This window comes from Tachyglossus aculeatus, chromosome 16, assembly GCF_015852505.1.
Source record: "Tachyglossus aculeatus isolate mTacAcu1 chromosome 16, mTacAcu1.pri, whole genome shotgun sequence".
Lineage (NCBI taxonomy): Eukaryota > Metazoa > Chordata > Mammalia > Monotremata > Tachyglossidae > Tachyglossus > Tachyglossus aculeatus.
Window position 1 is genome coordinate 35896103 of NC_052081.1, and position 14909 is coordinate 35911011.

At 50.5% G+C, this 14909-nt stretch overlaps 1 protein-coding gene across 1 annotated transcript; it reads left to right on the forward strand.

Moving 5' to 3' along the window:
- The first annotated feature begins 2388 nt into the window (after positions 1-2388).
- On the forward strand, positions 2389-14681 carry CALHM1 (calcium homeostasis modulator 1). Its single transcript, XM_038758620.1, has 3 exons — positions 2389-2937; positions 4966-5436; positions 14367-14681. Exons 1-3 carry the CDS (start codon positions 2389-2391, stop codon positions 14679-14681), a joined length of 1335 nt encoding a protein of 444 aa, XP_038614548.1.
- The last annotated feature ends 228 nt before the right edge of the window (positions 14682-14909 follow it).

Genomic DNA, 14909 nt, shown 5'->3' on the forward strand with positions numbered 1-14909 from the left:
GGTATTGAATTCCCCTTTTAGAGAGGTGGAAATTGAGGTACAGGGAAGTTAAGTAGATAGAGTACAGGCCTGGGAATCAGAAGGACCTGTCTTCTAATCCTGGCTCTGACACTTGTCTGCTGTGTGATCTTGGTCAAATCACTTCAATTCTCTGTGCCTCGGTTACCTCGTCTGTAAAATGGGGATTAAAACCGTGAGCCCCACGTGGGACAGGGACTGCATCGAACCCGGTTTGCTCATGTCCAACCCAGGGCTTAGTACAATGCTTGGCACATAGGAAACTCCTAACAGATACCCCAATTATTATTATTGTTGTTATTATTATTACTGTTGTTAATTATTAAGCAACTTGCCCAAGGTCACACAGCAAGCAATTGGTGAAGCCAAAATTAGAACACAGGTCTTCTGACTCCCTGCTCTGTGCCCTTTCCACTAGGCAACGTTGTTTCTCAATCCGTCGACTGCTCTATCAATCTCTGTCAGTCCTGAGTTTTGAAGAAGAAGGAGAAGCAGCATGGCTAGGAGAAGCAGCGTGGCTTAGTGGAAAGAGCACGGGCTTGGGAGTCAGAGGTCATGGGTTCTAATCCCGCTCTGCCACTTGTCATCTGTGTGACTTTGGGCAAGTCACTTAACTTCTCTGTGTCTCGGTTACCTCATCTGTAAAATGGGGATTAAGACTGTGAGCCCCATGTGGGACAACTTGATTACCTTCTATCTACCCCAGCGCTTAGAACAGGCCTTGGCACATAGTAAGTGCCTAACAAATACCATCATCATTATTATTATTAATATTATTATTGAATGAAGCTGTTAAAAGAACAAGATGGCATAAGGTCCTACCCTTGAGGACCTGATGGTCCAATGAGAGAAAAAGAATTGTAGGAGATCCACCTGAGACCTAGGTGCATTAATATGAGGTGTAAGTCAAAGTGCTGGGGTGCTTAGAACAGTGCCTGGCACATAATAAACACTAAATACCATAAAAAGAGGAAAAAAGGGGCTTGCAATGACCAGGTGGCTTAAATCAAATGACATTAAGCTGGGGGGACTTGATAAAAGAAAAGATGAATTTTTGACTGAGTTTCAAAGGCGAGGGGGAAGGGATGTGGTTTGGTGATGAGAGTCCAGGATGGCACTTCAGGAAGGGATCCCGCCAGAACAAAGACTCGGAGATGAGCGAGTTCAGGGGAGCTTCTGTGTCTGGTTGGGGCATGGGGCTGTACAAGCTAATAAGGCCTTTGAGTCATGAACATTAAAAACAGCCGCTCTCCCTCTTCAGAGTCATCACTGGGAAGGACCGGGTTTAGCTAAGCTTCCCTCTAGACTGTAAGCTCCTTGTGAGCAGGGAATGTACCAACTCTATTGTAATCTCCCGAACACTTAGTACAGTGCTCTGCGCACAGTAAGCACTCCTTAAATACGACTGATTAACTGGCCCTTTGGGAGGTGCTACACAGGGGTCAGGGCCCAGGTCTCTAAGCGGAAGTCTCCTCCACAAAAGTCCTCTCCACATGGAGGTATTGGGTCTCTGGGTCAGGAAAGAGGGGAGGGTTTGAAGAGAAGAACTTCTGCCTGTAGCTCCACCAGTCTTCTTCCTGGCCCATCTTACGGCAGGCTCCAAACAGCCACGGGGCCCCCAGAGGGGTGGTGGGTGGGCAGATGGGTAGGGGGTGGGCAGCTGGTGCGCGGGTGTGTGGCCGTCCCCGCTGCCCTCCCACTGTCCCTGTTCTGTGGTAACTCTCCCGAGTCCTGCTCCCAAATATCCCTATCTGAGATCTGGTCCTCCCTCTACCCATCTGAGTGTATTCGGATCCTCCCTGAGGGACTGTGGGGACTCTGATTTCCCCAGGCAGCATCTCCTTTGGGCCCAGGTGGTGTCAGAGGAGGCGGGGCGGTTAGTGTTGCTCCACGGGGGTGAGGGAGGAGGGCCCGACCGGTGGGCGGGCAGCCCGCCCCAGCGGCAGCTCTCCACAACCGGCCTCCGGCCCCCGGAACCGGGAGGGCAGAGGCCGAGCCAGGCAAGGGAGCCGCAGACCCTCTGACCCCCACCAGCCCCAGGACCCCAAGACATGAGGACCCTGCGGAGTGAGGGAGGAGAGCCACTGTACCCAGGGAAAGGGGCAGAGGGGCACGGCGACCTCACCCTCCAGGCTTGGAGCAGAGAAGAGCAGTCCCAATCCAGGCCCTGCCAGAGGCAGGCAGAGTCGGGCCAGCAGCGGTAGGAGCTGGAAGGCTTCGGGACAGAGTGTGGCCTTGGTCTGGGCTGCACGGATTCCTGGGTCCAGCCAGGGAAAGGAGGTTCTCCCCACGTGGGCTCCAGCTCTCCCGGAGTAGGTGGGGTTGGGGGGCACTGGGGCCACGAGGGTCCACAGTGCCCGGGGCGGGGAGATGGATAAATTCCGGATGATCTTCCAGTTCCTTCAGTCCAATCAGGAGTCCTTCATGAACGGGATCTGTGGGATCATGGCCCTGGCCAGTGCCCAGATCTACTCGGCCTTCGACTTCAACTGCCCCTGCCTGCCCGGCTACAACCTGGCTTACAGCGCGGGCATCCTCCTGGTGCCCCCGGCCGTGCTCTTCCTGCTGGGCCTGGTCATGAACAACAACGTGTCCGTGCTGGCTGAGGAGTGGAAGCGGCCACCGGGCCAGCGGGGCAAGGACCCCTCCGTGCTGCGCTACATGTTCTGCTCCATGGCTCAGCGGGCCATGATCGCCCCCGTCGTCTGGATCTCCGTCACCCTGCTGGACGGCAAGTGCTTCGTGTGTGCCTTCAGCACGGCCGTGCCCGTGGAGGCCCTGGGCAACGCCAGCCACCCGGGGCTGGCGGAGCGGGAGCTGGGCAAGATGCTGGCACGGATTCCCTGCCAGGAGATCTACGACGGGAACCAGTTGCTGGCCAGGGGGGTGGCCGTGCGCTACCTGCGCTGCATCTCCCAGGTAATCGCTGGGTTCTGGGCATCTGGGGGGGAGGGCAACAGGCACCAGGGGGAGGGTGCCAAGAACTAGGGGGAGGGTGCTAGGCTCCCATGGGAGGGCATCGGGCACTGAAGGGTGCCAGGGAGGGGGTGAGGGACACAGTGGGGGGGCCCACTTGGCTCCCCAGAGCTCGTATGCTTCCATGAAGTCATTTCTGAGAGTCAGGGGACCAACATGCCTATTTGGCAGAGGGATTGGAGGAAACTCAGAGGGGTCACACTAGTTGCCCAAAGTCAAGCAGCCAGCCGGCGAAGAGGATCGGGATGTGCCCAGTGTTCCAGGTGGCTCCAGGTTGGAGTTGGCATGGGGAGATCATGAGAAGGGGGATCCTCCCACTCCCTCAGGCTGGGTCAAGAGCTGATGGACAACTGTCCCATGGGGAATACCCTACAGTCGGGGGGTTCTGGCCATCTCTCTCCATCCTGAGGCAAAGAGGGGTATGAGCCCCAGGCTACAAGAAGGAATGGAGGAGCAGGGAAGGGACCCCCAAGCCGAGCCCCCTGCCATCTAGGCTTCCAGCCTGAGGCTCCTGCTGCTGAGTCACAGAACCCGCCATCTACATTTGCCTGGAAAATATATCCAAATGTTAGGACAGAGGGCTTGTGGGGCCCTGCCCATCCACCCACACACACCAGGCCCAGCCAGCCACCTGCCACCTGCCACCTGTTTCCTGTCACCCCCTGGAGTTAGAAAGAACCCAGATTCCTCCTGGTTCCCTCCCGGGGCCCCCGGGCCTGCCAGTTTAGTGGGACTGAACCCCCCGAGCTGAGCCAGCCAGGGCGGGAGGGGATCCCAGTCTCTCCGCTCTCCCACAGAAAGCAACTATGGAGCTGACCGGTCCCTCCAGGCCTGGACTCCAACGCCTACTAGGATCAGGTGGGTACCGGAGGACGGGGTCACTGGGAGAAAACTTAAACCCACCAGGGGCACCGACTCTGTTTATTGTCATATCGCACTCTTCCAAGTGCTTAGTACAGTGCTCTCTATAGAGAAAGCGCTCAATAAATACAATTGACTCATGATTGACTGACTTCAGGGCCCATCGGAAACCTAGGGGAGAGTTGTCGGAAACCTAGGGGAGAGTCGTGTATCCCTTCTCCTGGGAGCCGAGGGGAAGGCCACCTGTTAGCTGGCAGCTCCTTCCTTCCTGTGAGTCCCAGGCCATGAGGCCCATCAGTACAATCAAAGCTATCGTCCCTCTTTCTGACTTCCCACCCCAGCTCAGCTGATAATGGCAAAGCCACAGCCTCCAGGCCTTCATCGCCTCACGTGCATAAGGGCAGTGCGAGTCGGAGCTGGGCCCTTGGGGACACAGAGAGTCGGACTCCATGAAGCAGAGCTAAAAGACCCCGCTGGGCTCCCGAGAGCACAGGCTTACCCATCTAGTGTCTAAACGTCACAGAACTGGAGACAAACAAGCCCCTTGATCAGAATTAATAATAATTGTTGGATTTATTAATCGCTTACTGTGCCTAACACTTCTAAACACAGGTCAGACACACAGTCTAAGAGGGAGGGAGAAAAAGGATTTAATCCCCATTTTACAGATGAATAAACTGAAGTAAATGGAAGTCAAGGAACTTGTCCCAGGTCACACAGCTGGCAGGTGGCAGAGCCATGATTGGAACCCAGATCCTCTGATTTCTTTCCACTAGGACATGCTCCCCCACCTCAGGTGGTCCCAGTCCCCCTGGCCTAACCCTCTCCCATCCTTTTCTGTCTTCTGAGCTTCTGACGTCAGCTGTCTGAGCTTCTGACGTCAGCTGTCCCATTACTGTGATCCTGTTAAGGGCGGGAAGGACCATTCATTCATTCAATCGTATTTACTGAGCGCTTACTGTGTGCACAGCACCGTACTAAGTGCTTGGAAAGTACAAGGACCAGAGTCTAAACACAAACCACAGCAGGCTGGTAGACTCTAGTCCTATCTGCAAGGCTACAGTCAGGTCTCGCTCCCTCACTCTCTTTATCGCTGCCTTATTCCCCCAGGCTCTGGGCTGGTCCTTCGTGCTGCTGATGACCCTACTGGCATTTGTGGTGCGCTCCGTTCGGCCCTGCTTCACCCAGGCGGCTTTCCTCAAGAGCAAGTACTGGTCCCATTACATCGACATCGAGCGCAAGCTCTTCGACGAAACCTGCACGGAGCACGCCAAGACCTTTGCCAAGGTCTGCATCCAGCAGTTCTTTGAAGCCATGAACCAGGACCTGGCCCTGGGCCACTCCCACCCGCCCCCCCCGAAGCCCGCCCCAGAGGCAGAGGGCGAGAAGGAGAAGCTGCGGGGCATCACGGACCAGGGCACCGTGAACAAACTGCTCAAGAGCTGGCACAAGTGCAAGCCGCCTCTCCGCCTGGACCCGGACGGGCCGCTCACCGGGAACGGCTGGACCAGGGTGGGATTGGGGGAGGAACTCAGCCAGACCCCCGCTCCCAGAAAGGAGGTGGCCGTCTACTACAGTAAGGTGTGAGGCGGGGGTGGAACCTCCACCGGCCCAAACCACGGGGCCCCAGGCCTAAATCCTGGCAGGGGAGACAGTTCCCCAAAAGCCAGAGTTCAAGAGCGGGGATATGCCAGTTTCTGCTGCATCACCAGAAGCTACTGTCCACTGGAAGGGACTCCGGGGGAAGCCCCTATTCCACGGGCACTTTGACGTCAGTGATGCCCATGAGACAGATGATCTCAAAGCTCTTTTCCCATCAGGACAGGATGGCTCTTAAGGGCCACTTTTCTTTGCAGAAGTGACCTGCCCCATGGGAGGCCCCAGAGGAGATAGAATCCAGGAGTCCTGGATCCTGAAGCGGACCTGAGTTTTTGCTCTTCCCTCGTCTTCTCTGACTCTCCCAGTTCCTGGAAAGAGCGATTATACCATTGACTGGCTAGGTGGAGGCAGGCATGGCACAGAGCCCAGGAGGGAGAACAGCCTTTGAGGGCTAGGGAAGTCCTGTCCTCAGTTGGTTCCCACTGTCCTGGACTGATTCCAGGGAGGCAGGTGCATGGCTAAAAGATCCCTCGGGACTTCTGAGAGCCAGAAAGAAGCTTAGAGTAGGGGGAGAGGACCTGGTTTCTAATCCCAGCTCTGCCACGTGTCTGCTGTGTGACCTCGGGCAGGTCACCTTTCACTTCTCTGGGCCTCAGTTACCTCATCCATAAAATGAGGATTAAGAGTGGGAGCCCCATGTGGGACAGGGATGGTGTCCAACCTGATTAACTTGTATCTGCCCCAGTGCTTAGAACAGGGCTTAGCCAGTACCATAGCAGCGTGGCTCAGTGGAAAGAGCACGGGCTTTGCAGTCAGAGGTCAGGGGTTGAAATCCCAGCTCCACCAGTTGTCAGCTGTGTGACTTTGGGCAAGTCACTTCACTTCTCTGTGCCTCAGTTACCTCATTTGTAAAACGGGGATTAAGACTGTGAGCCCCCCGTGGGACAACCTGATCACCTTGTAACCTCCCCAGCGCTTAGAACAGTGCTTTGCACGTAGTAAGCGCTTAAGAAATGCCATCATTATTATTATGGAGATTCAATACCTGTTCTCCCTCTTAGACTATGAGCCCTGTGTGGGACAGGAACTGTGTCTGACCTGATTATCTTGTAATCTTCCCCAGAGAGGGGTGGGACGCTCTGCCACTCAGGACTGTGCTGGCTTCATTAAGGCAGGCATCTGGTCCTGCCCCGTCTCTCAGGCAGCCTGGTCTCCTGCTGGTCTGGGGTCAGGGCCGAAGCGGGGAGCATCAGTTCATCTGGCAAGTCACTTAACTTCTCTGTGCCTCAGTTACCTCATCTGTAAAATGGGGATTAAGACTGTGAGCCCCCCGTGGGACAACCTGATCACCTTGTAACCTCCCCAGTGCTTAGAAGAGTGCTTTGCACATAGTAAGCACTTAATAAATGCCATTTTAAAAAAATCTATAAAGAGGACAGTCTGAGATGGGGCAGGAGAAGGAAAGAGGGCCCTGCCACTTCATCCTCCTTGCCCACCCTAGGCTATTTTGCCAGATTCCCTCCCCCCCGCCACACACTCAGACTTTCTCCTCCCCAGCTGCCTTCGTCCTAGGAGCTCACCATGGTGCAGTTTTCCGTGAAAAGAAGCTGGGCTGGGCTTCGGAAATGAATTTAGGTATTGAAAATAGCAGGAAGGGTAGTGTGTGGCCTCCCCTGGCTCCAAGCCCCCCAGACGGTGCCCTGCGCCCCGGGGCTTGAGCGGGGGCAGGATCCACTATTTAGTCAATCATATTTATTGAGACTGTGGGAGACTGTATGTATTGAGGCTCTGGCCTGGGAGCTCATTATGGGCAGGGATTGTCTCTCTTTATGGCCGCAGTGCACTTTAACAAGCGCTTGGTACAGGGCTCTGTACACAGTAAGCGCTCAATAAATACAACTGAATTTAGTGCTTACTGTGTGAAGAGCCCTGAACTAAGCGCTTGGGGGAGTACAATAGAACAATAAAAAGACACATTTCCTAGGACGGCACTGGGCATAATCAGAAGGCAGTAGTAGTTGCAAGGAGGGGCTCTGTGCCACTGCTCCCCTCTCCATCACCCCCCTCCCCATCTTTCCATCCCAGTTGCCACCTTTTCTCTTCTAGACTGTGAGCCCACTGTTGGGTAGGGCCTGTCTCTGTATGTTGCCAACTTGTACTTCCCAAGCGCTTGGTACAGTGCTCTGCACACAGTAAGCGCTCAATAAATACGATTGATTGATTGATTGATTTTCCCCTCATCCCCTTTCTCTGTCTTCCCCGCAGCCCACCCACCCTGCTCACTGGCCTGAATTCCCCCAACCGGCTCCCCACGGGTCCCTGAAGGCTTCCCCTCCCTGCTCCCTCCCCAGCAGCATGGCCTAGTGGATAGACCCCGGGCTTGGGGGGTCAGCAGGTCATGGGTTCTAATTCAGCCTCCACCGCCTGTCTGCTGTGACCTTGGGCAAGTCACTTGACTTCTCTGGGCCTCAGTTCCCTCATCTGTAAAATGAGGATTGAGACTGTGAGCCCCACGTGGGGCAGAGACTGTGTCCAACCCAATTACCTTGTATCTACTCCAGCGCTTAGAAGAGTGCTTGGCATATAGTAAGCGCTTAACAAGTATCATTATTACCAACCTGATGACCCTGTGTCTACACCAGAGTTTAGAAGAGTGCCTGGCATATAGTAACTGCTTTTCAAGTAGTGCTTGGCACATAGTGAGTGCTTAACAAATACCATCATTATTATTATATTCAAATGCAATTATTACAATCTAATTATCTTGTGTCTACCCCAGCGCTTAGAAGAGTGCTTGGCACATAGTAAGTGCTTTTCAACTAGTGCTTGGCACATAGTAAGCGCTTAACAAATATCATCATTGCTATTGTTATTATATTCAAGTACCGTTATTACAACCTGATGACCTTGTGTCTACCCCAGCGCTTAGAAGAGTGCCTGGCATATAGTAACTGCTTTTCAAATAGTGCTTGGCACATAGTGAGCGCTTAACAAATACCATCATTATTATTATATTCAAATACCATTATTACAACCTAATTATCTTGTGTCTACCCCAGCGCTTAGAAGAGTGCTTTTCAAGTAGTGCTTGGCGCATAGTAAGCGCTTAACAAATATCATCATTGCTATTGTTATTATATTCAAGTACCGTTATTACAACCTGATGACCCTGTGTCTACCCCAGAGTTTAGAAGAGTGCCTGGCATATACTAACTGCTTTACAAGTAGTGCTTGGCACATAGTGAGCGCTTAACAAATACCATCATTATTATTATATTCAAATACCATTATTAAAACCTAATTATCTTGTGTCTACCCCAGCGCTTAGAAGAGTGCTTGGCACATAGTAAGTGCTTTTCAAGTAATGCTTGGAGCATAGTAAGCGCTTAACAAATATCATCATTGCTATTGTCATTATATTCAAGTACCGTTATTACAACCTGATTACCTTGGGTCTACCCCAGCGCTTAGAAGAGCGCTTGGCACATAGTATGTGCTTTTCAAGTGTCATCATTACAACCTGATAACCTTGTATCTACCGCAGCGCTTAAAAGAGTACTTGGCATGTACTAAGTGCTTAACAAGGACCATTATTACAGCCTGATTGCCTTGCATCTACCCCAGTGCTTAGAAGAGTGCTTGGCACATAATAAGTGCTTTTCAAGTCGTGTTTGGCACATAGTAAGCACTTAACAAATATCATTATTATTATCATTAAAATATCATTATTATTATTATATTCAAGTACCATTATTACAACCCGATTACCTTGTGTCTACCCCAGCGCTTAGAAGAATGCTTGACACATAATAATCGCTTATCAAGTACCATTATTACAATCTGATTATCTAGTATCTACCCCAGCGTTTAAGAGAGTGTTTGACACATATTAAGTGCTTTTCAAGTATCATTATTACAACCTGATGACCTTTCTGTCTACCCCAGAGCTTAGAAGAGTGCTTGGCACATACTAAGCGCTTATCAAGTACCATGAGAAGCAGTGTGGCTCAGTGGAAAGAGCACGGGCTTTGGAGTCAGAGGTCAGGGGTTCAAATCCCGGCTCCGCCACTTGTCAGCTGTGTGACTTTGGGCGAGTCACGTCACTTCTCTGGGCCTCAGTGACCTCATCTGGAAAATGGGGATGAAGACTGTGAGCCCCCCGTGGGACAACCTGATCACCTTGGAACCTCCCCAGCGCTTAGAACAGTGCTTTGCACATAGTAAGCGCTTTATAAATGCCATCATTAGTAGTAGTAGTATCTACCCCAGGGCTTACGAGACTGCTTGGCACATAGTAAGTGCTTTTCAAGTATCATTATTACCACCCTGATGACCGTTGTGTCTCCCCCAACGCTTAGAAGAATGCTTAGCACATAGTAAGCGCTTTTCAAGTGTCATTATTACCACCCTGATGACCGTTGTGTCTCCCCCAGCGCTTAGAACTGTGCTTGGCACATAGTAAGCGCTTTATAAATGCCATCATTAGTAGTAGTAGTAGTAGTAGTAGTAGTAGTAGTAGTAGTAGTAGTAGTAGTATCTACCCCAAGGCTTAAGAGAGTGCTTGGCACATAGCAAGTGCTTTTCAAGTATCATTATTACCAACCTGATGACCGTTGTGTCTCCCCCAACGCTTAGAAGAATGCTTGGCACATAGTAAGCGCTTTTCAAGTATCATTATCACCACCCTGATGACCATTGTGTCTCCCCCAGAGCTTAGAAGAGTGCTTGGCACATAGTAAGCGCTTTATAAATGCCATCAATAGTAGTAGTAGTAGTAGTAGTAGTATCTACCCCAAAGCTTAAGAGAGTGCTTGGCACATAGTAAGCACTTTTCAAGTATCATTATTACCAACCTGATGACCGTTGTGTCTCCCCCAACGCTTAGAAGAATGCTTGGCACATAGTAAGCGCTTTTCAAGTATCATTATTACCACCCTGATGACCTTTGGGTCTCCTCCAGCGCTTAGAAGAATGCTTGGCACATAGTAAGCGCTTTTCAAGTATCATTATTACCATCCTGCTGACTGTTGTGTCTCCCCCAGCGCTTAGAAGAGTGCTTGGCACATAGTAAGCGCTTTATAAATGCCATCATTAGTAGTAGTAGTATCTACCCCACGGCTTAAGAGAGTGCTTGGCACATAGTAAGTGCTTTTCAAGTATCATTATTACCAACCGGATGACCGTTGTGTCTCCCCCAAGGCTTAGAAGAATGCTTGGCACATAGTAAGTGCTTTTCAAGTATCATTATCACCCCCCTGCTGACCGTTGTGTCTCCTCCAGCGCTTAGAAGAGTGCTTGGCACATAGTAAGCGCTTTATAAATGCCATCATTAGTAGTAGTAGTAGTAGTAGTAGTAGTAGTAGTAGTATCTAGCCCAAGGCTTAAGAGAGTGCTTGGCACATAGTAAGTGCTTTTCAAGTATCATTATTACCACCCTGATGACCATTGTGTCTCCCCCAAGGCTTAAGAGAGTGCTTGGCACATAGTAAGTGCTTTTCAAGTATCATTATCACCACCCTGATGACCGTTGTGTCTCCCCCAGCGCTTAGAAGAGTGCTTGGCACATAGTAAGCGCTTTATAAATGCCATCAATAGTAGTAGTAGTAGTAGTAGTAGTAGTATCTACCCCAAAGCTTAAGAGAGTGCTTGGCACATAGTAAGCGCTTTTCAAGTATCATTATTACCAACCTGATGACCGTTGTGTCTCCCCCAATGCTTAGAAGAATGCTTGGCACATAGTAAGCGCTTTTCAAGTATCATTATTACCACCCTGATGACCTTTGGGTCTCCTCCAGCGCTTAGAAGAATGCTTGGCACATAGTAAGCGCTTTTCAAGTATCATTATTACCACCCTGCTGACCGTTGTGTCTCCCCCAGCGCTTAGAAGAGTGCTTGGCACATAGTAAGCGCTTTATAAATGCCATCATTAGTAGTAGTAGTATCTACCCCACGGCTTAAGAGAGTGCTTGGCACATAGTAAGTGCTTTTCAAGTATCATTATTACCAACCGGATGACCGTTGTGTCTCCCCCAAGGCTTAGAAGAATGCTTGGCACATAGTAAGCGCTTTTCAAGTATCATTATCACCACCCTGCTGACCGTTGTGTCTCCCCCAGCGCTTAGAAGAGTGCTTGGCACATAGTAAGCGCTTTATAAATGCCATCATTAGTAGTAGTAGTAGTAGTAGTAGTAGTAGTAGTAGTAGTAGTAGTATCTAGCCCAAGGCTTAAGAGAGTGCTTGGCACATAGTAAGTGCTTTTCAAGTATCATTATTACCACCCTGATGACCGTTGTGTCTCCCCCAACGCTTAGAAGAATGCTTGGCACATAGTACGCACTTTTCTAGTATCATTATCACCACCCTGCTGACCGTTGTGTCTCCCCCAGCGCTTAGAAGAGTGCTTGGCACATAGTAAGCGCTTTATAAATGCCATCATTAGTAGTAGTAGTAGTAGTAATAGTAGTAGTAGTAGTAGTAGTAGTAGTAGTATCTACCCCAAGGCTTAAAAGAGTGCTTGGCACATAGTAAGTGCTTTTCAAGTATCATTATTACCAGCCTGATGACCGTTGTGTCTCCCCCAGCGCTTAGAAGATTGCTTGGCACATAGTAAGCGCTTTTCAAGTATCATTATCACCAACCTGATGACCATTGTGTCTCCCCCAGCGCTTAGAACAGTGCTTTGCACATAGTAAGCGCTTTATAAATGCCATCATTAGTAGTAGTAGTAGTAGTATCTACCCCAAGGCTTAAGAGAGTGCTTGGCACATAGTAAGTGCTTTTCAAGTATCATTATTACCACCCTGATGACCATTGTGTCTCCCCCAACGCTTAGAAGAATGCTTGGCACATAGTAAGTGCTTTTCAAGTATCATTATTACCACCCTGATGACCGTTGTGTCTCCCCCAACGCTTAGAAGAATGCTTGGCACATAGTAAGCGCTTTTCAAGTATCATTATTACCACCCTGCTGACCGTTGTGTCTCCCCCAAGGCTTAGAAGAATGCTTGGCACATAGTAAGCGCTTTTCAAGTATCATTATTACCACCCTGCTGACCGTTGTGTCTCCCCCAGCGCTTAGAAGAGTGCTTGGCACAGAGTAAGCGCTTTATAAATGCCATCATTAGTAGTAGTAGTAGTATCTACCCCAAAGCTTAAGAGAGTGCTTGGCACATAGTAAGTGTTTTTCAAGTATCATTATTACCAACCGGATGACCGTTGTGTCTCCCCTAACGCTTAGAAGAATGCTTGGCACATAGTAAGCGCTTTTCAAGTATCATTATTACCAACCTGATGACCGTTGTGTCTCCCCCAGCGCTTAGAACAGTGCTTTGCACATAGTAAGCGCTTTATAAATGCCATCATTAGTAGTAGTAGTAGTATCTACCCCAGGGCTTAAGAGAGTGCTTGGCACATACTAAGTGCTTTTCAAGTATCATTATTACCACCCTGATGACCGTTGTGTCTCCCCCAGCGCTTAGAAGAATGCTTGGCACATAGTAAGCGCTTTTCAAGTATCATTATTACCACCCTGCTGACCGTTGGGTCTCCCCCAGCGCTTAGAAGAGTGCTTGGCACATAGTAAGCGCTTTATAAATGCCATCATTAGTAGTAGTAGTAGTAGTAGTAGTAGTAGTAGTATCTACCCCAAGGCTTAAGAGAGTGTTTGGCACATAGTAAGTGCTTTTCAAGTATCATTATTACCACCCTGCTGACCGTTGGGTCTCCCCCAGCGCTTAGAAGAGTGCTTGGCACATAGTAAGCGCTTTATAAATGCCATCATTAGTAGTAGTAGTAGTAGTAGTAGTAGTAGTAGTAGTAGTAGTATCTACCCCAAGGCTTGAGTGCTTGGCACATAGTAAGTGCTTTTCAAGTATCATTATTACCAACCTGATGACCGTTGTGTCTCCCCCAACGCTTAGAAGAATGCTTGACACATAGTAAGTGCTTTTCAAGTATCATTATTACCACCCTGATGACCGTTGGGTCTCCTCCAGCGCTTAGAAGAGTGCTTGGCACATAGTAAGCGCTTTATAAATGCCATCAGTAGTAGTAGTAGTAGTAGTAGTAGTAGTAGTAGTCTACCCCAGGGCTTAAGAGAGTGCTTGGCACATAGTAAGTTCTTTTCAAGTATCATTATTACCAGCCTGATGACCGTTGTGTCTCCCCCAGCGCTTAGAAGATTGCTTGGCACATAGTAAGCGCTTTTCAAGTATCATTATCACCAACCTGATGACCATTGTGTCTCCCCCAGCGCTTAGAACAGTGCTTTGCACATAGTATGCGCTTTATAAATGCCATCATTAGTAGTAGTAGTAGTAGTAGTAGCAGTAGTAGTATCTACCCCAAGGCTTAAGAGAGTGCTTGGCACATAGTAAGCGCTTTTCAAGTATCATTATTACCAGCCTGATGACCGTTGTGTCTCCCCCAGCGCTTAGAAGATTGCTTGGCACATAGTAAGCGCTTTTCAAGTATCATTATCACCAACCTGATGACCATTGTGTCTCCCCCAGCGCTTAGAACAGTGCTTTGCACATAGTATGCGCTTTATAAATGCCATCATTAGTAGTAGTAGTAGTAGTAGTAGTAGTAGTAGTAGTAGCAGTAGTAGTATCTACCCCAAGGCTTAAGAGAGTGCTTGGCACATAGTAAGCGCTTTATAAATGCCATCATTAGTAGTAGTAGTAGTAGTAGTATCTACCCCAAGGCTTAAGAGAGTGCTTGGCACATAGTAAGTGCTTTTCAAGTATCATTATCACCCCCCTGCTGACCGTTGTGTCTCCCCCAGCGCTTAGAAGAGTGCTTGGCACATAGTAAGCGCTCAACAAGTACCATGATGATGATTGTCTCCTCTCCCCGGGCCTCCCCGCGTGGCGTTCGGTTGTTTGTGCGAGCGGCCCGGGCTCCGTGGCCAGCCAGTGAGTCAGTGGGCGGCCCGCCAGGAAGCTGCCCAAAAGGCGCTCCGCCCCCCCCGGGGCCCCCGCCCCGGGAACCCCGCCCAAGGCCTCCGAGCCTCGGGACCCTCAGGCCGCGCCCTGCGAGATTCGGGACCCCTAGGCCTCGGGCTCCCAGCCTCGGGACCCTTAGACCGCCGGCTCCGAGAGTCAGAAACTTCAGACCGCAGGCTGCGAGATTCGGGACCCTTAGACCTCAGGCTCCGAGCCTCGGGACCCTTGGACCGCGCCCTTCGAGATTCAGGCCCCGCAGGCTGCGAGATTCGGGACCCTTAGACCGCAGGCTCCGAGCCTTGGGACTCTTAGACCGCGGCCTTCGAGATTCGGGACCGTTAGACCGCAGGCTCCGAAATTCGGGACCTTTAGACCTCAGGCTCCGAGCCTGGGGACCCTTAGACCGCGCCCTTCGAGATTAGGGACCGTTAGACCGCAGGCTCCGAGATTCGGGACCCTTAGACCTCAGGCTCCAAGCCTCGGGACCCTTAGACCGCGGGCTTCGAGATT

What these genes read in the sequence shown, in the direction of transcription:
- CALHM1 (XM_038758620.1), top strand. Translation starts at nt 2,389, where the DNA reads ATGGATAAATTCCGGATGATCTTCCAGTTCCTTCAGTCCAATCAGGAG. An exon ending in ACCTGCGCTGCATCTCCCAG is followed by an intron (nt 2,938 to 4,965) that starts GTAATCGCTGGG and finishes TTATTCCCCCAG; the next exon opens with GCTCTGGGCTGGTCCTTCGT. An exon ending in TGGCCGTCTACTACAGTAAG is followed by an intron (nt 5,437 to 14,366) that starts GTGTGAGGCGGG and finishes CTCCGTGGCCAG; the next exon opens with CCAGTGAGTCAGTGGGCGGC.